At 42.2% G+C, this 26040-nt stretch overlaps 1 protein-coding gene across 1 annotated transcript in view; it reads left to right on the plus strand.

Annotated features, from left to right (window-relative positions):
• LOC308092850 (phosphatidylinositol 4-phosphate 5-kinase type-1 gamma-like) overlaps positions 1-23141 on the plus strand; it is a gene marked incomplete at both ends in the record, with an annotated part of 48343 nt that extends 25202 nt beyond the window's left edge. The window contains 3 exons of the mRNA XM_080438948.1: positions 19977-20116; positions 22789-22930; positions 23091-23141. Of these exons, the coding sequence (XP_080295074.1) occupies positions 19977-20116; positions 22789-22930; positions 23091-23141 (333 nt within the window). The remainder of the gene's footprint in view (positions 1-19976; positions 20117-22788; positions 22931-23090) is intronic.
• Between the last annotated feature and the right edge of the window lie 2899 nt (positions 23142-26040).

Raw genomic sequence — 26040 nt, forward strand, 5'->3', positions numbered from 1 at the left:
TAGGGCTGTACAGTCAGCTAAATGCATTTGGATCATAGGGTATCAGATCGAAAAAAGAAAATGACACATGTACATGTTTATTTTTCAATTATATGCAAATTATTTTGTGGTTAATCAAAAAAATATGAATATATGATATAAGAGAGACTTTATGAAGAGGGGGGGAACCCTATTTTGTAAATTGTAAATAAGCTGTGCGTGTTTTTCCATGTGCGTACACATGTATGTGCATGTATGTCCTTGCGTGTGTGTCTGCGTGTGCGTGTGCGCGTGCGTGCGTGCGTGCGTGCGTGCGTGCGTGCGTGCGTGCGTGCGTGCGTGCGTGCGTGCGTGCGTGCGTGCGTGCGTGCGTGTGTGTGTGGTAAGGGTTACAGAGAATGTGTTCATATTTTGTCCCTATCTAATTGTCATTATTAAAATCCATGGATTTCTGCTAACAGCTATAAGCATGATGGCTGTGTGTGTGTTTATATATATATATATATATATATATATATATATATATATATATATATATGCAGATCCTATAGTTTTTCTCAAAACTCAAAAAAAGTGTCTAGTCTACATAGTAATGTATTAACCACTTAAATCTGTCGATTAAAAAAAAAGAGATGATCAGCGATTTGTGTTAAAACAAAGTGTATTAAAAAAAATAGGGCTCAAGTGTCCCACTGTTGCCGGGTTAGTGTGTTCCATCCATGGACTTGTACCTGTTGGAGAAGTCCTGTGTTCGTATAGGTGGGTTATTACTGTGTACTGAACTGTGAATGTGATGACATTCTATATGCCTCTGTGTACAGTGGTTGTAACATGTTAGCTCATCACCCTGTCCAACACAATAAATTATCTTGTGTAAAAAAAAAAAGGAAATATGATTCCCAGGAGTCTTATTATTATCATCAGTGGTGTAAGAAGTACTAAATTTTTTTTACTTAAGTAAAAGTACATGTGAAAACCAGCAAGGACATCTTTCCAACTTTTACCTGGCGCTTTTACCTTTATCTAATCTTTCAGTGAACACCACGCAAGTGAACAGAATAAATATTAACCACTGTGGTGCAGTGGTTTAGAAACAGGCCTTGTAACTAGAGGGTTCCTGGTTCAAATCTAACCATAACATTTTTTCCAACTTTTACCTGGCTCTTGCACCTTTATCTAATCTTTCACTGAAAAACGTGCAAGAGACCAGAGAAAGTATGAACCATGGTGGAGCAGTGGTTAAGATACAGGCTTTGCACACAGAAAGTCCTGAGTTCAAAACCAGCAAGGACATCTTTCCAACTTTTACCTGGGGCTTTTACCTTTATCTAATCTTTCACTGAACTTCACGCAAGTGAACAGAATAAGTAAGAACCACTGTGGTGCAGTGGTTTAGATACAGGACTTGCAAACAGAAGGTTCCCGGTTCAAATCCACAAGTACGTATATCCAGCTTTTACCTTTATCTAATCTTTCAGTGAATAACACGCAAGTGAGCAGATTAGGTAAAAATCACTGTGGTGCAGTGGTTTAGTTACAGTGCCTACAACCAGAAGGTTCCTGGTTCAATTCCAACCAGGACATTTTTCCAACTTTTACCTTACTTTTGCACCTTTATCTAATCTTTCACTGGAGAGTGTGTAAGAGACCAGAGAAGGTATGAATTGTGGTGGAGCAGTGTTCTTGGCTGTTGCTGACAATAAGCCCACTTGTAAAGTGCATGAGGCAAAAGTCTTTAATTAATTGGGGGAATGACCCATCACGTTCATGTAATGTCAATGTAGGGAGTTTAGTGTGCTTGGGTAGCTCAGTTGGAAGAGCTCTTGACTTCAGACCACAAGGTGATAGGATCGAATCCCAGAACAGGATACTTACCATCTGAGCAATCTGGCTCTGACGGGTCTATTAACTTTTTTTGCCTTTATGGCCATTGCCATTGACGATGCATTGGGCGCTTAAAGTTAAATATTTCCAAAACTACAAATGATTTCAAAGAAAAAATCTCAAGCATACGTGTCTACAGTAAGGTGGGATTTTTAAATTGTGAATCAAGTTTATAGGTTAAAGTATGAAGGAACAGCGAGGTGCCAAAGTTTTCAGATTTACGTTTTAAAAGTTAAATATCTCAAAAACTACAAAACATTTCAAAGTAAAAAGTTCAAGCATGTGTGTCCACAGTAAGCTGAATTATAAAAAGTGTGAATGGAGTTTCTAGGTGAAAGTTTTTTTGAGGTTTTTTTTAGGTGCCAAAATCCTCCATCGACCTCCATTATACATTTCTGAACTTTTAAAGGAGTATATTTCTAAAACTATGCAACATTTCAAAGATTCATTTTCAGGCAAACATGTCCACAGTAAGATGAACATTTTAAAGTATGAATGGGGTTATTAGGTGTAAGTATGTAGGATTAGTAGCCTGCCAAAGTTTGTACTTGTTTCCCTCTAAATGTCCATTGCCGCATTGACAATGCATTGGGCGCTTAAAGTTAAATATTTCCAAAACTACAAATGATTTCAAAGAAGAAATCTCAAGCATGCATGTCCATAGTAAGGTGGAATTTTAAAATAGTGAATCAAGTTTATAGGTTAAAGTATGAAGGAACAGCGAGGTGCCAAAGTTTTCAGATATACGTTTTAAAAGTTAAATATCTCAAAAACTACAAAACATTTCAAAGTAAAAAGTTCAAGCATGTGTGTCCACAGTAAGCTGAATTATAAAAAAGTGTGAATGGAGTTTCTAGGTGAATTTTTTTTTTAGTTTTTTTTTAGGTGCCAAAATCCTCCATCGACCTCCATTATACATTTCTGAACTTTTAAAGGAGTATATTTCTAAAACTCTGAAACTTTATAAAGATTTATTTTCAGGCAAACATGTTCACAGTAAGATGAACATTTTAAAGTATCAATGGGGTTACTAGGTGTAAGTATGTAGGACTAGTAGCCAGCCAAAGTTTGTAATTTTCCCCCTTTAAATGTCCATTTTCATTGACAATAGCCTGGTTCCAGACTGGACTTCTCTCCCTCCGAAGTTGTGAGGGACCACAGAGATTCCAGACTAATATCACAGCGTTTTTTTTATATTAGGGAAAAAAGTACAAACTTTGGCAGGCACAGTATGTACTTGTACATAAATTGAATATATTTTTGGATGACTTGTGCATTTAATTTGTCGGCAATACTTTGCCACGCTTTCTCCCTGGATCCATTTATTGCAGCCATGTTTCCTTTCTTGCTTATTATACATTTTACTTCCTCGTATGATTCCGGGGAGACAAATTTCTCTTTTGGGTCTTGAATCAAGACAGAGGCTCCCGCGGAGACATCAAATTTCTCTTTTGGGCCTTGATCAAATTTCTCTTTTGGGCCTTGAGTCTTGGGACTCAAGGCCCAAAAGAGAAATTTGATGTCTCCGCGGGAGCCTCTGTCTTGACTCAAGACTCTCTTGAGTCCCAAGACTCAAGACCCAAAAGAGAAATTCTCTCCCCGGGAGTTGGGACCCAAGCCTCAAGACTCTTGAGCTAAAAAGTTTGTGAACCACTGCCATTTAGAACAGTGGTTTTCAACCTTTTTCATGCCAAGGACCCCTAAATTGATATACATTTGGCCGCGGACCCCCATCTGAAAATGTTTTGTGCCAGGGACCCCCAGAAGCAAACGATTTGAGTAAAAAATGTTTGCTTTAAAAATGTATATATACTTCAAAGATATGGACACATTTTCAAGATTTTTCAAACTACAAGCTCATAGCGCGGATCTGCTATTTTTTTATAGCCAAATGGCAGGAACTAAAATCTCGCCTCACCTAGAAAATGAAGTAAAAGACTGACTGAAAAACAGGCAGTGTCAAGGGTTGCCAGATCGGAATGACAGTTTCCAGCCCAAGCACAACTTAAAACCAGCCCAATGCAATAAAAACCAGCCCACATGCACTCTCATGCACGCGCGCGGAGTGCAGCATCATCATCGGGGACAGGGGCGATCCACGCCTTTAGCACTGGATCTGACTCCCATTCCTTCCTGTACGACTTTTTATACTTTCCCCACTTCGGCATCACGACTTTTATGTACAATCTCCTTACACAATACCTTGAAACAATAAGTAAACACAACAGCTGCTGTCTTCCTCCCGCGCGATAAACAGGTGGCACTCCCTCCCATAACCGCCATCACCTGTACTCACCTGGCATCAGTGGTGGAAAAAGTACTAAATTTTTTTACTTAAGTAAAAGTATCAATACTGCAATATAGAAATACTCCCTTACAAGTAAAAGTCCAGAATTCAAAATTTACTTGAGTAAAAGTACAAGTGTTGGCATCAAAATGTACTTTAAGTACCAAAAGTAAAAGTACTAAATATTTGAAAATAGCAGATCTACAAGCGATGCGACGCGTTGTGAGCTTTTTCAAATAGCCTATGTATAAAATAGGGCTGAAGTGGTTAATGTATGTTTTATAATGTAATAATTTATATCTGAAAAGTAACTAGTAACTAAAGTTTTCAAATAATTGTAGTGGAATAAAAGTACAATATTTGCCTCTGAGATGTAGTGGAGTGGAAGTAAAAGTATTGTAAATTGGAAATACTCAAGTACAGTACAAATACCTCAAAACTGTACTCAAGTACAGTACTTAAGTAAATGTACTTACTTTACACCATCTGCCTGGCATAAAAGGTGAGACTGCAGCTTGAGCCATTCATTACTAAACTACAAGAGACCACCGCTGAAGAATTGATTGATTGATTATACTTGCATATTGTTTTTATTAACGTTTCTCAGTTTTGTAGTCAGTGTAACCATACGTTACATTTCAGGAAAATGAAAAAAAAAAAGCTGAAAAATACTTATCATTGTTTCATTATAAAACCCACAGATACACTTTACCACTTTAACTTTGAAAATGTTTCTAAAATAGCTAAAACAGCAGCTCTACAGGTTCTCAAGTGTTGCATGGTGAGTCATGATGTGTTGTGAGCTTGTCGATTGGCTATTCTCGCTTCTTTTGCCCCACACTTGTATGACGAAGTGGGACATGCATTTACTAAAAAACTATTTAAACGTTTACATATGGATGGAGATACAAGGTTTCTGCCCGACAGCGAAGATGAGGTTTAACACTTGAGCTGTATTTGCACAGGTGCGCCACTAGATGGCACCGTGATACCTTGGAAATCACAGCACAATTATTTTATGGCTTGGAAATCACAGGTGTTTCTAGGAAACCATCAGTGTATGTTATTTACCAGAACATGCATCAGCTTGTTTGTCTGTTCGTCTTGTTTGTTTGTTTGTCTTGTTTGTTTGTTGTTGTTTTGTTTGTTGGTTTGAATCTTTAAAGAATCATCATTGACCACACCACAAACATTCCCACAACAACATTCAAGCATATGATTAGGGTTGCCATACCTGAAATTCGAATAATAGGGACATCCAGCCGGGCTTGCAGATCGATTATTTTTGCCCCCCCCCCCCCCCAGAATATGGATGCTGGGGTTAATACTGGGGTTACATAAATACAGGGAGAGTTTAACTTCTTCCTGTTCCCGTCCCTTGTTTTCCTTAGAAATTAGGTACGCCCCTTAATTATAATTTCAGGTAGTTTTCAACCCTATCCCAGCAGAGTCATCCAGAGAGACTCTTTGACATGTACATGTTAGGGTCAGGCCCTTTGAAAGAGCACCAGATCAGACCAGAGGTTGCCAGTTCTGCTTATTATAATTTCCCCGCACGATTTTATTTGAAAATAGCCGATCTACAAGCTCACAACGCGTCGCATCGCGACGCGTTGTGAGCGTGTAGATCTGCTATTTTCAAATAGCTGATGTATATGTTAAAGTGCTCATGGTGCCCATATAGTCGCTTCTTTTGGGCTGGTTTTCCTAGACCTGGTTGCTTGCTTCTCTCACAGAATCTGGCAACACTGATCCTGGGTCAGACAATTAAGGAGGGGAAGTTGAACTAGCCTGGTAAACCATACCGGTCGCAAGGAGTAAAAAAAAAAAGAGGGAAAGGAGGGACTGTCCTATGCTGAAGCAGTAAAGAGATTGGAGGGGAACAATGACAGTGTGGTAGTACAGCAGGAACCACCAGAGGGAAAAGGGAATATAGCTGATAAAAGATATCTGCATGGGCAAGAGACTATTTCTAGGCATTCATTGCAACGGGTCATTCATTGTGCTCTTGAAATACAAGGGACGCCTGTAAAGACTCAAGATGGTGCTGGATGCAGCCAGGAGGTTATTGAGGGTTGTGGATGTAAGTGGAGAAGATGGCTTTAGGGAAGGATTCACACCAACACAGTTGGGCCTGGGTGAGAATGGACAATGTTGGGAATGAGATTAGTTTGTATGGTGATGATCTTACCATGCAGTAGATGGTGATAATCCGATGTTTATGGATGCCAACCGCCATTAAAGTCCGAAGTAGAAGAAGTAATGCTGCGTGTAAACAGGAAATGCCCTGTTTTCCTGCCGTGAGCAGTTTTTCTGGGCGAGGCTAAACACCTCACCTGATGACACGCTCAGGTGAGTTTCAGTGATGTCATCAGAGTCACTGAGGGCATAATTCTTTTGCAAAGGTATCCCTGCTGAAAAAAACTTTAGATGGTTGCTGGTTTTAGCTGGCTTACCAGGCTGGACAAACTGGTCAGGCTGATCTTGCTAGTTTGTCAGTATAGTTGATCACTCAGTTTTTCTAAGATGGATTCTGCTAGTCAAGCTGGTCGGCCAGCTGGCTGGCTCAGCTGGAATGACAAGCAAAGCAAAGCTGGGAAGCAGGGCTTTGCTGGTCAGTCCAAAAGAACGCTTCAAAAGCACAAGAAGACGACTTTTATACATCAAAGATGTGATGGTGTAGTGGACTAATGCCCAAACTCTCGCCACTGGGTCCTAGACCTACTGTAGTTGAATGCATATGTGCTGTGAATCTTTCAATGTTAACATATAAACACACTTCAAAAGTACAAAGTCATTGACTGAGTAATGGTGTAGTAATACTCAGTCTTTCAGAAGAGAGTTTCTACTGTCAGTTTTGCCGGCTAAACTACAAAAGAACAACTCAAATAATATGCATAATGCAGCTTTAAATGCTGGAGTATTTAAAATTTACTTACTGAATTAATTCATTGCAATGAAGTCCAGTTAAGACCAGCTAAAACCAGCTAAAACCAGCTATAACCAGCAACATCATAAGTTGGGACACCAGTCTTCTGATGCTACACCCCAGAGTGCACCGCCATCCTTTGCCTAAATTAATTATTTCACTGCCTTCAGTGCCCCCCCTGGTCTGAGGAAAAATGTAACACATAATAGTGCTTAGTCCTACTCAGACTGGGTTAGGGTACTTCCTTCTTTAAGCATTGGGAAAGGAGAAAAAAAGACATTCTCAGAAAGTGAGACGGGTTACTGCAGGTGACTGTGCGTGTGTGTGTGCGTGTGTGTGTGTGTGTGTGTGTGTGTGTGTGTGTGTGTGTGTGTGTGTGTGTGTGTGTGTGTGTGTGTGTGTGTGTGTGTGTGTGTGTGTGTGTGTGTGTGTATCTGTAAGAGAGGGCTACACACGTCACTCGGGGTGACAGCTCAGCCGTGTCGGGCCGTGATGGGATGTGTGATGGACACTGTGGATGACAACTGTCCTGGAATGAGTGTGTCCTTCACCTTCTCTCTCACACACACACACACACACACACACACACACACACACACACACACACACACACACACACACACACACACACACACACACACACACACACACACACACACACACACACACACACACACACACACACACAACCCTCGGTTCAATGCCTCTCCTCTCCTCTCCTCCTCTGCTCTCCACCTCTCTCCCATTCCTCTTCTGTCCTTCCTCCTCCTGTCAATTCTCTCCTTATGACACCCTCCACCTTTTCCTCTCCTGCTCTCCTTATGACACCCTCCACCTTTTCCTCTCCTCCTGTCCTTATGACACCCTCCACCTTTTCCTCTCCTCCTCTCCTCTCCTTATGACACCCTCCACCTTTTCCTCTCCTCCTCTCCTTATGACACCCTCCACCTTTTCCTCTCCTCCTCTCCTCTCCTTATGACACCCTCCACCTTTTCCTCTCCTCCTCTCCTTATGACACCCTCCACCTTTTCCTCTCCTCCTCTCCTTATGACACCCTCCACCTTTTCCTCTCTCCTCTCCTTATGACACCCTCCACCTTTTCCTCTCCTCCTCTCCTTATGACACCCCCCACCTTTTCCTCTCCTCCTCTCCTTATGACACCCTCCACCTTTTCCTCTCCTCCTCTCCTTATGACACCCTCCACCTTTTCCTCTCCTCCTCTCCTTATGACACCCCCCACCTTTTCCTCTCCTCCTCTCCTTATGACACCCCCACCTTTTCCTCTCCTCCTCTCCTTATGACACCACCTCCTCTCTCATTCCTTATAACCACTTCCTTAAAACCCTCTATACTTAGTGAACTGGACCTGAGTTAGACCCCCCCCCCTCACACCCACACACACACACACACCAAATATTTTGCCAAAAATAGGCGTTTGGGCTGAGGACAGTCCATTGTTCAGGATTTGTATTTAAGTTAAAAAATACAAGTATTACTAAATGTACTGTATAGGAAATCAAATACAAAAGTTGCACTCAAATTGTTAATATCCCTTTATCCAGTGGTGTGTGCTAGGTTTTTTCGGAGGGCATACTATAATTATTCCCTCCCACAGACACGGCACGTGCGTATATACGCGTGTGCGTGCGTGGTCGCTGAATGAAATAACCACTCTAATTACTTCAAAAAACACCAGCGGTCATTATCACCTCAAGACAATTATCACCTCAAGACACATATAAACCTTCACCACATTATCACATGAAAAAGGCTATTTGAACTGACGTTTACATTCTTGCTGCCCCCCAGCCCCTCCTCCTGCGTATCAGATACGCTTTTTCAGAAGTTTTTTGGATGGCTACGGAACTTTTCTGCTGGTCACACTACGTATATAGTGTAACACGGTAGAACAGTGGTTCTCAACCAGTGGTCCGGGGACCACCAGTGGTCCTTGAGGGGGTTCCAGGGGGTCCCCAGACAAATTAATAGTTAGGAACCAAATTGACCTTTGTGTGTCTGTAACTCTGAGAGTGTACAAATGGAACCAAATGGAACCAAATGTCCATTTGGTTCCATTTGTACACTCTCAGAGTTACATGAACACTGATGATGATACTACAGTGTCGATTGGGACCCCAAATAAATCAAAACGGTTGAGTCCCTGGCATATCTTTTCAAATGGGGGTCCCTGGGCTAATATGTTTCAATTTGGGGGTCCTTGACGCAAAAAAGTTGAAAACCACTGCGGTAGAATACACCACTGCCTTTATCATTATACATGTGTGACTATGGGCTATTTGAGTGACAGAGTTGACAGTATACTACTGGGTACGCTATGTGGCCCCCCTGCCTGGAGTGAGTGTGGACATTTTAGTGACCCTCTCCATCATTAAAGGCACCCACCCCCTGAATTAAGTGCAAACAAACACACAGAGGAAAGTCTCTCAAAGGGGAAACAATACCCTCACATTGTTGTTTGTTTTCCTAGACCGATGCAAATGAGATATAACACACTAAAGAGTAACAGTGAGGATTATGAATTTCATAGATCAGTCTCTCGTCTTTGTGAAGAATGGAGAGCGTGAACTTTGTGAGATGACAGAGAGCTGAGCGCCGCGGCGGTGCCCGTACCTCCAACGCTTTGTTTCATCTGAAGGGAATATAAAACCCAATGGCTTTGTGTTTGAAAAGGAGCCGGCGAGAAAGAAACAACAAATAGGCGTGCGTGAGTGCGTTGCGTTGCGTGCGTGCGTGTGTGCGTGCGTGCGTGCGTGCGTGCGTGCGTGCGTGCGTGCGTGCGTGCGTGCGTGCGTGCGTGCGTGCGTGCGTGCGTGCGTGCGTGCGTGCGTGCGTGCGTGCGTGCGTGCGTGCGTGCGTGCGTGCGTGCGTGCGTGCGTGTGTGCGTGCGTGTGTGTACTTGAATTACTACACTTGTGAGGGCCAAATGTCCAAACCAGTATATTATACCAGTATTTGAGAAATAGACATTGTGAGTAGCCTAAAATCTCTATTGTACACATGAAAAATGTTTGTTTTATGGTTAAAAGACATATTTAATTAAAGCGTCCTAAAATGTTGATGTCCTCAGTATAGTATAGCAATACAAACACAAACCTGTGTGCGTGCGTGCGTGCGTGCGTGCGTGCGTGCGTGCGTGCGTGCGTGCGTGCGTGCGTGCGTGCGTGCGTGCGTGTGTGCGTGCTTGCGTGCGAAAGAGAGACAGAGAGAGAGAGAGAGAGAGAGAGAGAGAGAGAGAGACAGAGAGAGAGAGAGAGAGAGAGAGAGAGACACACAGAGAGAGAGAGACACAGAGAGAGAGAGACAGAGAGAGAGAGAGAGATCAAAGCAGCAGGCAGGTTTGTGAATCTGTGCGTGGGAGGTGAGGCATCACCTACCCATCATGCCTTGCGTCACCTCTGAGGGGATGTCAGGCCTAGTTTTCTATAGTAAGCACCATAGAATGCAGGGAAGCACCATAGGAAGCAATATAGAGCACGAGAGCATGATACTGACATACTGACATACTGACATGATACTGACCATTACATTACATTACATTACATTACAGTCATTTAGCAAACGCTTTTATCCAAAGCGACTTACAATAAGTGCATTCAACATAGGTAGGGAACGAAACTACTAATCACCAGTCCACAAGTCCTAAGTGCATTTTCTGCTAAAACAAGCAACTAAGAGTATACCTATCGCTAAGGTAAAAGTGCAATATATCAGCTACCTACTTTCTTAAACAGATGAGACAAATAGCAAAATCAAATGAGCAAGAGCTACAACAAATAAGTGTATCGACTAAACAAGATCCAATAAAACAATACAATAATAAAACAAGAGTTTGTACAACTAGTTAACAACAAGCAAGCAAGGTGAAGAGGAAGGGTAGTGTTTCCTGAAGAGGTGGGTTTTCAGTCTGCGGCGAAAGATGGGCAGTGACTCTGCTGTCCTGACATCAGTGGGGAGTTCATTCCACCACTGTGGGGCCAGAACAGAAAAAAGTCGTGACCGTGTAGATCGGCCAGAAGGACCCTTGAGTGACGAGGCAGTCCGTCGCCCGAGGTGGCAGACCGCAGTGGTCGGGCAGGGGTGTAAGCATCGACCATAGCCCGGAGGTAAGAAGGAGCTGTTCCTTTCACTGCCCTATAGGCTAGCACCAGGGTTTTAAACTGGATGCGAGCCGCTACGGGGTGCCAGTGTAGAGAACGGAGAAGGATAGTTGTGTGGGAGAACTTGGAGCGGTTGAACACCAGACGAGCCGCAGCTTTCTGAACAAGCTCCAGAGGTCTGATGGCAGATGCCGGAGCACCAGTAAGGAGGGAGTTGCAGTAGTCCAGGCGGGAGATGACAAGAGCCTGGATGAGCACCTGGGCTGACCATGATACTGACATACTACTGACATGATACTGACATGATACTGACATGATACTGACCATGATACTGACATGATACTGACCATGATACTGACCATGATACTGACCATGATACTGACATGATACTGACCATGATACTGACATGATGATACTGACATGATACTGACCATGATACTGACATGATACTGACCATGATACTGACATGATACTGACATGATACTGGTCAGTATAATGTTAGTATCATGGTCAGTATCATGGTCAGTATCATGTCAGTATATAAGAACAGCGTTAAAAACAACCATTTCTCCAGCCAGGAACATGGTCCGACTCCTCACAATGACTATTTCTCACATTCTACCACGCACACGCACACGCACACGCACACGCACACGCACACGCACATGCACACGCACACGCGCACACGCACACGCACACCCACACCCACACCCACACGTACACGGCCTCTTCATTGTGTAGTTGTGTCAGTGTCTTAAAGCGAGGCCAGTGTTTGTTTAATCTTTGACGTTGGGGAGAAAACAACCAACATTGATTTCTAATCCTAATCCCCTTCCTTCCGCTCCACTGCCTCTCTCTCTGCTATTGATCACCATTCAGCCTAATGAGATGGAGGCACGTAGATAGAGGGCTGCTGAAGGACAAGACCTGCTGTTCACCATCACATTTATATCTATGAGGGGGAACCTGCAGCCAAGTACATTTACTCAAGCACTGCACATAACCACTTAAAGGGATAGTTCACCCCAAACAAAATGTTTTCCTATTGATTATAGTCACCCCATGGAGACTTGAATTCATGGATATTTTTAAGTCAATAATTTGATGACCAGCGGACCGGTAGGAGACACAAAGGAGACTCTTTGTGTCTCCTACCGGAACCGCTGCCATACAGGTCCGCTGGTCATTTTGTAAATGAATGCCCTATACTTCGTCATACTACAGTGTCACACAAAAGTAGTAAAACATAGCAGATCTACAAGCTCAAATTGTGTTGCTGTGACGACTCACCTCTTCAGCCTTGCAGGCTTAAGGCTAAAATGTAACTTAGTTATTTGACAGATTCCAGGTTCATTTGTTCATTTGTTGACCTGTCATCTTATAGTTTGTATAATTTCAATGTACAGATTATATATCGTTTTGATATACTGTTTAGACTGATTCTTGGTTTACCTATGATCCTAGATTACTATTTCTATGCATTTGATGTATTACCTTGTGTTTACCTTGCTTACTGTAAATCACTCTGGATTAAGAGCGTCTGCTAGATGCCTAAATTGTAGATTTTTGTTGTTGTTGCAATCTTTAGCATTTTTTAAATTTGAATCCTGAAAAGTAACATCTTTGGTCATACAAGGTTTCCAAATGTCAGCGATGATGAGTTATAGCTGCTGCCCCCACACACACACACGTGTGAAGTCCTACGTTTTCTGAACAAAGTGAGTTATTTCTCCTCCAGACTGCATCGCTCCATTCCATCCACCCCCAAACCTTTTAGTCTTTTAGTTTCAAAAGACATCTGTAAGTTAACCCTTTAAGACCGGGGGACGCATCTGTGTAACCACTTTATCCATATTTTATACTTTTGGCTATTAAAAAATAGCAGATATACAAGCTCATAGCGCGGCACCGAGTGCCGCGCTATGAGCTTGTAGATCTGCTATTTTTTTTTAAATCGTGTTTTTTTTTTGCAAATCTTTGAATATATATCTATAAAGCAATTGTTTTTTACTCAAATATTTGCTTCTGGGGGTCCCTGGATTATTATTTTTTTAGATGGGGGTCCGCAGCCAAATACATATCGTTGTGGGGCTCCTTGACACTGACATTAATATTATAGCAACATATTTGTGTTTCAGAAAACTGTTTTAAACTGATTTAGAAGACATTTGTAGAATCCCCAGAAGCAATAACATTTTAGCTAGAAATGCTCGCTTTAAATATATATATATTCAAAGATTTGCACAAATTTTTTCACGATTTAAAAAAAATAGCAGATCTACAAGCTCATAGCGCGGCACTCGGTGCCGCGCTATGAGCTTGTAGATCTGCTATTTTTGAATAGCCCAACGAAATCTAAAAATGACACACAGATGCGTTCTCAGGTCTTAAAGAGTTAAGTGCATACCCTTCGTTAATGCAACAAACAGAGCCTTTTGTCAGTATAAATATTCTTCAAGACAGTCGTGCAGACAGACAGGGAGTTCTGGCACGGTGCAGTTGATGCTCCCAACAACGTCAATACATGTTTTGCAGGCCAGAGCCATGCTCGCCTCTTTAATTGTCTCTGCAATTTACAATTAATCAGACGCTGCTATCAAGCGTGCAAAGTGCAAGATCAGAGTAAATGGCATGAGAGCCCCTAGAGTCAACAAACAGCAGGGTAAAATATTCACGTAGGTAAAGTGCAAAGAAAACAATTTAGTGTTTCAATGTACTGTAGGATAACCAGGTAAACATCAAACCTATAGTGTAGTACCCAGTGGTGGAAAGTAACAAAGTACATTTACTTAAGTACTGTACTTAAGTATAATTTTGAGGTATTTGTACTTTACTTGAGTATTTCCAATTTCCAATACTTTTACTTCTACTCCACTACATCTCAGAGGCAAATATTGTACTTTTACTCCACTACAATTATTTGAGAACTTTAGTTACTAGTTACTTTTCAGATTTAAATTATGATATCATGAAACATACATTAACCACTTTAGCCCTGTTTTATACATAGGCTATTTGAAAATAGCAGATCTACAAGCTCACAACGCGTCGCGAAGCGACGCGTTGTGAGCTTGTAGATCAGCTATTTTCAAAAAATTTTGTACTTTTACTTTTGGTACTTTAAGTACATTTTGATGCCAATACTTTTGTACTTTTACTCAAGTAAATTTTTAATTCTGGACTTTTACTTGTAACAGAGTATTTTTATTTTGAAGTATTGGTACTTTTACTTAAGTAAAGAATTTGAGTACTTTTTCCACCACTGGTAGTACCACAAGACAAGACCCGGCCACAACAGCTCTGGGTTGAGCGTTGGTTTGCCGAGTGGGAGAATGGGGTTTGATCCCAGCACGGGGTCTAAATCACTACATCAGCATCTGTCTCAGGGGCTTGGCCACGGGTGGGCATAGGTAGGCCTGGGCCCACCCATTTGGTTTTTCTGCTCACCCCCCAAAAAAAAGTTATTATTTTTTTTAGAAAGAAATATTATTTATTTATAAAAAAAAAAAAAATTATATCATATTTAGCCATTTTGATAACAGTGTATATTTAGGTATCCGAAATCCGTCACAAACCCGCGAAAAAAGTGTCTAAAACCACTAAAAATGTTCGCGAGCTTGCGCGAAGCGCGCGTGCATGTGTGCCCACCCGCAACTCCCGAGGCCCAGCCTCGGCTAGCGTTCTGGCTATGCCACTGATCTGTCAAAACAACATGCAATGAATTGCATTTTTATGTCTATATAAATATAACATACATCTGCATAGTCTAACTAGAATCAACCACAACAACAAAAAGTGGTGATAATAACAAAGAAGTGATACAAGGAGAGAGGAGTGCTAGGGGGTGAGTTAGAGCAGTGGTTCTCAACCTTTTCAGGCCGTGACCCCCCAAATAATCACATTTGAACTGGAGACCCCCCACCCTGATGAGCACTTGGAATGTATAGGGGTTGAGGGATTACATTTAGTTTGACTCGGTTCTACGGATAAATATTGTGAAAATAGCAGATCTACAAGCTCACAATGCCTCATGTTGCGATGCATTGTGAGCTTGTAGATCGTCTATTATTTATTTTTTTGCCTCTTTCTTAAATAATTTGACCAATGTTTTAACAGGTTTTATAGTACAGTTTGTTGATTACTTTCGATGCAGTAATGGTCTTTTGTCTTTTCTTTCTTTCTTTTTTTAAGGTCTTAAATGTCCTTAAATTGTCACTTCACTGTCATCTGGAGACCCCCCGCCAAAAAAAATCACGTGGGGGACCTCCCTGGGGGTCTTGACCCACAGGTTGAGAACCACTGAGTTAAGAGTCTAAAAAGCTGAGTTTTCAGACTGGGGCAGAATGTAGGGTCCTGGCTGAGGAGGGGATCGTTGGATCACAGGTTGGGATCCAGGAGTCTAGGACGCTTGGAGCGTTGTCCAGAGTGCCTTAGGGAAGGTTGGGAAACCATGAAGTGACCAGTGACCAAGGACCCTGAGGTGTTGAGATGAACTGTTCCAAACTCACTCTCAGAGTGAAGCTTTGTGAGCTACTCCTCACCCCCGAGACAGTCTGAGCCTTGTGTGTACACACACGTGTCTCTCACATATTTCAGTTTAACGGCTTCATTACTGTCAGTTTCTTCACGGTACATCACCATGATGTTTACATGCAGGAGTTCACTATAGAGTTACAGGATAACAGACACCGTATGACGTGTTGCACTGATGTCACGTTGACAACACACGCACGCACGCACGCACGCACGCACGCACGCACGCACGCACGCACGCACGCACGCACGCACGCACGCACACACACACACACACACACACACACAGAGAGACGGTGGGTAGAAACAGATTCTCTGACGCAGGTCAGCAAATGTCTATTTTCGACTGAGGTCCGGATATGAAAATACAATAAAGATAATATCTTTAAGCTACTTACAAAGATATTATCTTTGTACTGTAAGTAGCTTTAGATAAAGATTTATTTGGGAAAGGTCTGGAAAGTGAGCTATTCTGATGTTTTAAACCTTATTATTGACCATAAAAACAGACACGGCCTTGAGCCTGGACCGCAAGTTGGGAGCCAATTAAAGGGATATTTCACTTTCAAAAAAAGTTTTGGTCATTTGATTGTCTACTCAGGCTTTTGTGAGCCCCCCAGACAGTTTTTAAGTTGCTTGATTCAGTGTTTAGATATTTGATATTAATTTAATCAGACACTCCCCCTTCCTATACAAACCCATTATAACTACATTTTTTTTTAAGGACGGGTGTTTCTGATGAATCTAACATGGTTAAAATGGAGTTTGAAGTTACAATGGGTTTGTATAGGAAGGGGGCGTGTCTGATAACATTAATATCAAATATCTAAATACTGAATCAAGCAACTTAAAAACTGTCTGGGATGCTCCCAAAAGCCTGAGTAGATGATAAAATGACCCAATTTGTGGGTGAACTAGTATGACAGATGCAGATTTGATGCTCTAGAGTCTAGAGCAAGGGTTTCTTATACACAGGGGGTCCGGGACCCCAAGGGGGTCCTCAGAGTTACTACAGGGGGGGGGGGGGGGGATTCTGAGGAGAAGTTAAGCCTAAAAATAGCAGATCTACATGCTTGTAGATCGGCTATTTTCAGCAAAGAGGTTTAGGTGTAGAGAGAGAAAAAAGAGCAGACCAAGTACAGAGCCAAAGGTCAAGTTTACATAGTATTGAGGGTTTAAGTTTAAGGTTAAATGTCTGAAAATACACATTAACATGAATCCAACATATTAATAGAAAATATATTGTATAAACACACATTTACAACATGCATTTACACAACACTGATGATAGTGCTATCAAACTAGTCTATGAAACTATCTATGAAAATGTTTAATCTGCACAACATTAATCTGCACAGTATTTCATGTTGTATACTAGTAGTGGGGGGGTCCCTGCTTCATCTCTCCCTCAGCTAAGGGGTCCTTGGCCTGAAAAACATTGAAGACCCCTGGACTAGAGTCTGGACCAGGGGTTGGAAGTAAGTTTGGCCTCAAGACAATCCTTTTCTAAGCCATTAGAAGGTCAGCCAGGACAATGATTTAGGAACTTGAACAAGCAAAAAAAAACACATTATACAATAATATTGCTATAAAAGTGGTACTGTACATAGATACTGTACGTGTGTGGTGTATCTACTGAGAGAAATGCAATCACATGTTACTGGTGCAGTTAGAAATGCTGGTGTATAATTGCGTTCAGGCCACATAAGGTAGCACATCCATTTCACAGTATTTAACAGTCAAAAAAGAATGGAAATAGAACTACGGTATGCGTTCCATCCTACCCAGATTCATCAAAGCAAAGCCATCACTGGCCACATCCTACCTGTGTATGTGTGACTGTCAGTCAGATATTGTAAATTATTTACAAAATAATTTGCCGGGCCAGACGTTATCGCTGGCGGGCCAGTTCTGGCCCACGAGCCGCCTGTTTCCTACCACTGCACTAGACTATTTGATTAAACATCAATGCATGATTTGCCCAGGCTCTCTGCTGGAGATGAAACTGGTCATTTGTGAAGCTGTTATAGATATAACCATTAATTAATATTCATTAACTGCATATAATGTGCATTTAATGGACATAGGACAGAATGAAGAGGCAAATCTATGCCAACTCCTCCTCTGACAGAAAAACAAAACAGAATGCCACTATTGTTGGAAGTGTTTCTCAGCAATGGTGACTTTTACACATTATTACCTTTCCTTATGGCTCAGCATGATCACCTGATAGTCCATAGCCTACTGTCACATACTGTACTGCTGTTCTGAGAACTCTAGGTGAACAGAGAAGACAAACTAACATGAAGTGACACTCAACCTGACCAGGATTGACTGGGGAATTTAAGACTATACACATGAGTACTACTGATTACACATGAGATACATCTGGGGAAGACAACCTACTGTAGAACTATGCAAAGTAGAACATGAACATAACACATAGAAATACACGACCTAGACAGGAGACTGTGACCCTCTATAGGGACGGCTCCTGACATCCCATAATGTCCATGACGTAGAGGAGGGACATGAGAGGAATGTAGAAAGGGGACGACAGCTGGCTAGAGACTGAGAGCACAGGGAAATGAGAGTTCAGGTAGACAGACAGACGGCCATGCAGGGAATGGGGCTGAAACCCCCTGGAGCATTTCTCCACCGCCGATGGGAAAGGGACTTGAGACAGGGTCCGAAGGGTAGGGAGGGGCTGAAACCCCTTGGAGCATTCCTCCACTATCAATAGGACAGTGTTGTAGACACTGGGGGGCAAGGCAACAGAGGACAGTCAGCGCTTCCGATTTCCTCCCACAATTTTCAAATGCTTCCGTCATACAGTCTTGAGCAACGGAAGCTCTGAAAATGCATAAAAACAGTAAATCTCATTACGGGGTCAAAGCGTAATACAGCTTGCTGCTTAGCAAAAATGGTAATTCAAAAATATGTTTTAAAGATATTTTAAAATATATCGTCGTGAACTGAAATGATGAACAGTTGACAGCTTCCTTTCTCAGCTTTCGAGATGTGTAGTTCCAGACTCTATATACAGTAGCATTCGGAGATTGTGCAATAGTTGTCTGGCTACGCAAGAACATAGGGCTTCCACAACCAGGACTTCGAGGAGAGGTCCCTGAAGACCAGGACATCTCAATCGACCAGTCAGTGCTTCAGTAGTATTCACTCCAACAGTGAACCAGCCGGCACATCAAACAAACCCCCCCCCCAATAGTCAACTAGCCGGAGCTTCAATGACGTCCGTTTGCCACCCCAAGCCCAAGCCCTCTCTCTCCAGGAGAGGACATGACATGCTGTGGTTCTGGGTCCATTCTGGTCAGGTCTGGCATGTGCAGTATAATGCACATATCGTTGCTGCCAGGCAGAAACTTTGTATCTCCATTGTTCACCTTTTTTTTGCTGTAAATTAATCAGTCTCGTGCAAAAATAGCAAACACAGCCGATCTACAAGCTCACTGATATTTCCGCTCTTTGTGGAAAAGTTTGAAAGTGAATGTGGTTAAGTCTGTCTGTGGGTTTTTTTATAGATACTGAACCAATGACAAGAATTAAAGAACAGTTTGTGCCTAAATAATAATTACTCTGGAACACAGTGTCTTGTTTTGCATTCCCAGAAAAGTAACTGTTTTTGGACATGTACAATTTCTTTCCAGCCAACAGTGATGCAATGCAGAGAGATGGCTGACATAATCATCACAGTTCTTCACTGAGATGACAGATGGACTTGATGGAATTGTTTCATTAAACTGTTCACACACTATCTCAGCTTTATCATCTCATCATATTTAGAGTGATTTTTAAAAAAGCTCTTAGTAAACGCATCAGTACTACCTTTTTTAATATTTATACAGTATATATATATATATATATATATATATATATATATATATATATATATATATATATATATATATACCTGACAATCTACAGAAAACTTTTAACATCCATAGCCTATATACATTATGGAATGTGATGATGAAGTAAGTTTTTCTACAGTAAGAAGTGCCAACAACGCTAAATCCTAACATGTGACAGACTTACAGTAAATGTTGGTGTGGCGTTTCTGGAAGTTGCTGTAATATATTGGATTGGTTTTCTTCTTGCTGATAGAAGACGTTTTGTTTTGCACGTGCTTGTAATCTGGGAACGCTGCCGGAGGAAATGTGTTGCAGCTTTTTCTAATCGATTCTGTCTGTTTGTGTTGTGTTTTTCTCTTTTTTGTTTTGATTGTCAGCAAGATAACGTGATAACAGATGTGGTGCGGATCTGTACGAAACTGGGATGGAAGGGATCAGTAGTGGCTGCTCCTCCCGAAGAGACGGGTATAACGTTAAAAACGCACCCAAAAGGTCACAAGGTCACAAAGGAGGTCAAGTTCTGATCGTTAGCTGGAATTTCATGAAGTTTGGTGGGAAAGATCAGCAGGTTAACCCATTAAGACCGGGGAAGAATCAGAGTTATTTTTTGATTTCTTTGGCTACTCAAAAAAAAACAGATATACGCTACGAGCTTGTAGATCTGCTATTTTTTTGTGTGAAAATGTGTGCAAATCTTTGAATATATATTTTTTTAAAGCGAACATTTTTAACTCAAATTGAACCACTGATAAGTTTTTTTTTAAACTGTTAGGATTTAGAAGACATTTGTAGAAATCCCCAGAAGCAAAGATTTGAGTAAAATGTTTGCTTTAAAAATATATATATTAAAAGATTTGCACACATTTTCATGATTTTTCCCAAAATAGCAGATATACAAGCTCATAGCCCGGCACCGAGTGCCGCGCTATGAGCTTGTAGATCTGCTATTTTTGAATAGCCAAAGAAATCTAAAAATGTCCCAGATGCGTTCCCGGTCTTAATGGGTTAAAGAATAAATAGAGTCAGCACAATGTGGCGTAAACTTTCTTCCAGTCAAAGACATATATTAACGCAGTGGTTTCTCAACCTTTTTCTGGATCAAGGCCCACTTGAACATTTTCAGTGGATTTTAAGTGGATTTAGAGATTTTAAGTGGATTTTAAGTGGTCATATGGGTGGGCCGCACGCATTTTCAGAGCGTGTTTATTTGTGTTCCAGCTTGGATCAATGGGACTAAAATGAAGTCCCTATGTGTCGGCATTACAATGAAAAGGAAACATACCATGACATTTTGAACGTTGTATCATTAAAATCGTAGTGTTTTGCCAATTAGTTGGCAGTGGTGGAAAGTAACTAAGTACATTTACTTAAGTACTGTACTTATGTATAATTTTGAGGTATTTGCACTTTACTTCAGTATTTCCAATTTCCAATACTTTTACTTCCACTCCACTACATCTCAGAGGCAAATATTGCACTTTTACTCCACTACAATTATTTGAAAACTTTAGTTACTAGTTACTTTGCAGATATAAATTATTACATTATAAAACATACATTAACCAATTTAACCCTATTTTATACCTAGGCTATTTGAAAATAGCAGATCTACAAGCTCACAACGCGTCGCATCGCGACGCGTTGTGAGCTTGTAGATCTGCTATTTTCAAACATTTTAGTGCTTTTACTTTTGGTACTTTAAGTACATTTTGATGCCAACACTTTTGTACTTTTACTCAAGAAATTTTTTTATTCCAAACTTTTACTTGTATTTCTATATTGCGGTACTGATACTTTTACTTAAGTAAAATATCTGAGTACTTTTTCCACAACTGTTAGTTGAGAACCACTGTATTAACGTACAGTTTGACTAAGCATTCTGAAGAAGACAAAAAGTTGAATAACTTTGACTGGGAGCACGTTTTTATTCTTGAACCTGCCTTGATCAGTTGGCCCTGCAGCTGTTTAGTAGTGGATGTGCAACTTTGTTTTATTTGAACCCATTAAAATAGCCAAAGTGTAAAATAATGCTTTTTAGCTCAAATAAAAAAATGACAGATGCGTTCCAGGTATTTTGGGGGGGGAAATGTTTGCCAAAAATTAGCAGATCTTGCGACCCGTTATGAGCTTGTAGATCGGCTATTTTTGCGAATTTTGTGTGACACTGCGCTGCAGTAGGACAAAGAAGGGTATTAATTTACAGAGGGGGGGGGGGGGGGGAACCAAAACATAGATACATTGAAATATGGAAATAAAAGGTGCACAAGTATATGCGCTCCTGCTCAGCCAGTGTTGTCTGCCTAGGAGGTTTGGAATGTCTGTGTGTGTGTGTGTGTGTGTGTGTGTGTGTGTGTGTGTGTGTGTGTGTGTGTGTGTGTGTGTGTGTGTGTGCGTGTGCGCGTGCGCGTGCGCGTCCGCGTGTGCGCGTGTGTGTGTACAGAGTCAGACTAGGTGGGATTAGTGTTAAATCACAGTGGTATTCCCGTTGGGATTACGAGAAAACAATGGCAAAGAGGTGGGAGGTCTGTTGACCACACCCACCTCTTTCTCATTGGTTGGTGGGATAAACCCTTTTCCTCCAGTTGTGGAATGTCAATATTTACAAGTACTCGTGTTACTGTAATTGGTAAACGGTGTATTTATATAGCGCTGTTGTTGTATGGTGCTTTACAATTTACACACACACACACACACACACACACACACACACACACACACCGTGTGTCCGTCCGTGTGTCCGTCCGTGTGTGTGTGTGTCATTCTGTCTGTGTACAGCTAATCTCCGGCACCGTTAGCTTGATTGCAGCAAAACTGTGCACACACACTCCCTGGATGTCACAGCAGAACCTCTGCCACAAATTTTTCACATGGGCCTTTTATAGCGCCACCAGGAGGCCGATTTGTGCAAAACATATTTTTTGGCAGTATTCCTACAGATTTTGTCCAAAATTCCCACAAATCGGTACACAGTATCTCTATAGTCATTAAACTTTCAGATTTTTCATATCCCTTCCCGATTGGCAAAAAATGGCTTCCAAAGTTTGCAGGAGTGCTCCGTTTTGAACAAAATGCCTCAAATCATGAACACAGCATGCAATTTCCGTGAAATCTTGCACGCATATTTTTTGTTGTGTTTTCGCGTCGACTGATGCCGGATTTTTTGCTCTGATGCCCATCCCAATGTTGAAGCGTCCTAAGGCAGCTCTCTGTTGGCAGACAGTTTGCAAGTTTGCTGGTGAACCTGCAGTCTAAGGACACACCACACTTCAGCAGAACTCCAGAGAACATAAAGACTGATGCTGCAGAGTTCCGAGCGGAGCTCCACACATCTGTTTCCCAACCATAGGATGACATGTTTGTTGTTTGTTTTGTCTCTCTACTATATAAAGTGTGGTGCTCAGCACTGCAGGCTGTCTGTCCCTAATTGTAAGATAATGGCTGTTAGGAGTCATTAATAGCTCACTAATATGTGTCAGCTGCTACCTGTCCAGGAGCAGCAGCAGGGGACGGAGGACTGGGATTCAGATGACTGGCCAGCATAATGAGAGGGACATGGCCCGCCAGCCCGGCCAGCTGCTGCTGCTGGTGGGCGCGAGCCGCTGTGTGCGTAGGTGTGTGTGTGTGTGTGTGTGTGTGTGTGTGTGTGTGTGTGTGTGTGTGTGTGTGTGTGTGTGTGTGTGTGTGTGTGTGTGTGTGTGTGTGTGTGTGTGTGTGTGTGTGTTTGTGTGTGTGTGTGTGTGTGTGTGTGTGTGTCTCTAAGGGAGGGGGGTGGTGGGGGGGAGTGGTGGAAGGAACTTAAAGCCAAATGTATTCTTCATCATACTGCCGTGTTGCTTCTACTACATGGGTTTTCAACTGGTGGTCCGTGGACCACTGGTGGTCCGTGAAGGTATTGCATGTGGTCCCTGACCATGCATTTAGTTATGTAGGAAAGCGAAGATTTGTATTTTATTCTATTTTATCGACCACTAGTTGAGAAACAGTATGATATGTGATGACGCATCAATGTTGTCAGTTACTGGGAAGTCGGATGTCAAGAACTTCCACAGAAATCGGAGTTAGAATCTGAAGGGATTGGGTGGGAAACTGTACCGGATTGCCTGGTTGAGTCACCATTATTAGGAAGTGTGGCCATAATCAATCGCTCATACATAAGTTGCAATGAATAAGTTAACGTGAGTTATTGAGCTCTGGACAACTAGCATATCTCAGTTAAATAATAACTGCTAAGAGCTTGATTTAATACACCTCGAATTAACTAATTAAATTAAGCCCTTAACAGTCATTATTTAATTTCAAGCTTTTCCCCCCATATCACCCCTCCCAACACAACAGTGGTCCTCAGGTTGATTCTCAGTCAGGGTGGTGGTCCCTGGTTCATAATCAGTTGAAAACCCCTGTTCTACTACATGCTTTAAAAAAAAAGGTTATTTTCAGTCGTACGATTAAGTATAAATTGAAGTTTTAGTCTCTTCTCTTCTCTTCTCTTCTCTTCTCTTCTCTTTGTTCGGCATGGCGTAGCCGTAGACTATTATAGCGCCAGCAGGAGGCATTTTTTTTTGCAAAATACATTTCTTGATATTTCTGTCAGGACAACTCATGAAGGATGAAAATATTTTTATTGAATACAAAATAAGAAATTTATTTATTATGGTTTGGCGATGAATTGGATCTGCTTTTAGGTACTCTGATAAAGCGCATCTCCCAACCATAGGGACTCTGAATCCCCCGTACATAAACAGCAGATCCAAAACGACAGGTGGTAGCTGGGGTGGTGGAGGGTGAGACAGGTGGTAGCTGGGGTGGTGGAGGGTGAGACAGGTGGTAGCTGGGGTGGTGGAGGGTGAGACAGGTGGTAGCTGGGGTGGTGGAGGGTGAGACAGGTGGTAGCTGGGGTGGTGGAGGGTGAGCGGCAATTCTGTTTAGCAAGACAGCAGTGGTGAGGGCAGCAGCAGCAATAGCATGAGCAAGCAGGCTGAGTGGTACAAACTTCCAGTTAAATAGAGTGGTCTGAGAATGAAATGAGTGTGTGATTGGATGAGCGTATGTAAACATTGAGCTGAGGGGGTCCAATGGTCGGCCGCCAACAACTGCACTTACAGAGTTCCCTGACAGAACTTGCTCTGCGCATGACTGACTGTGGAAAATGGTAAATGGTAAAACTGTGCCAAGCGCGACGCTCATTACTCCTAAAGATGTCTTCCAGAATATCACGCAAATGGGTACACATTGTCTCTATAGTCATGTGATCGACACGGATCTGTCCGATCCTGGTTGGCTAGGTTTGGCATCTAAAGTTTACAGGAGTGGCCCTTTCTGAACAAAATGCCTCGAGTCATAAACGCAGCGTCTGATTGCCGTGAAACTTGCACGCACATTCCCACTAGGCCGAGGAACACATGCCACCCTGTTATAGCGCCACCAGGAGGCCGTTTTGAAAAACTAATATTTTTATATTACTCCTACAGATTTTGTCCAAACATCACGCGAATCGGTACACTCTCCTCTCCTCTCCTCTCCTCTCCTCTCCTCTCCTCTCCTCTCCTCTCCATAATGTGTATTATTCATGTGTTATTCTCTCACACACACATGTTCTTCACCCTGCAAACTCGTCAGGGTTACCGTGGGAATGCCTGTGGCATTATGTCAGGCGCTGAGGTAATGCATTTAATCCCGAGACAAATTTAGACTTTGTGCTGTGCATGTGTCTCAGTGTGCGTCTGGGTGTGCGTCTGCACGTGTGTGTGTGTGTGTGTGTGTGCGTGCGTGTGTGTGTGTGTGTGCCTTGTATGCTAGTATAAACTCCAATCTCACCACCATTAGACTACGGCCGACTTGGCAGCAAAGGCACCCCGCTGTCACTCCCACATGTGAGAGCGCTCAGGATTAGCTGGCTGTATGGACGCTCTAATCTGGAGACAAAAAAACACACACACCTCCCACAGAGACGCCGAGACAGAGAAAGATTCAATTTGAGCCGAGCTTCGATATAACAAGAGTGTCTTTTATGGGTTCACTCTGCGGCCAACACAGTCTCACTCCGAAGAAGGCACATATTGCCTTTTGGTCAGAACCCCAGGAAGGCACTATGTGTCGTCCAAGTCCGCCCTCGACGATAATATGCGCCTTCCAGGGCACCCATAGACATTAATAGAATTCTTCAAAAGGCAGCCTGCGCCTTCTTAGACGTTCCATTGATAATACATTGGACTGACACACAACGTGAGCTAAGAGACTTGGTTGAAATGCACCAGAGCACACACCACCGACAAAAACCTGACAATATTCTGAGCATTTCCATATTATTTTGGTAATTTTTCGATGAGTATTTGTTGAGAACGGGACATTTGTTTGACGTTTCCAAGCCCATGACGTCATGGCAGATTACTTCCGCAGTGTCCGTCACGGGCGTCATGGCTGAACTTCAGCCTTTTTTTTTTG

Source organism: Gymnoscopelus braueri (genome assembly GCF_963280865.1).
Source record: "Gymnoscopelus braueri genome assembly, chromosome: 10".
NCBI lineage: Eukaryota > Metazoa > Chordata > Actinopteri > Myctophiformes > Myctophidae > Gymnoscopelus > Gymnoscopelus braueri.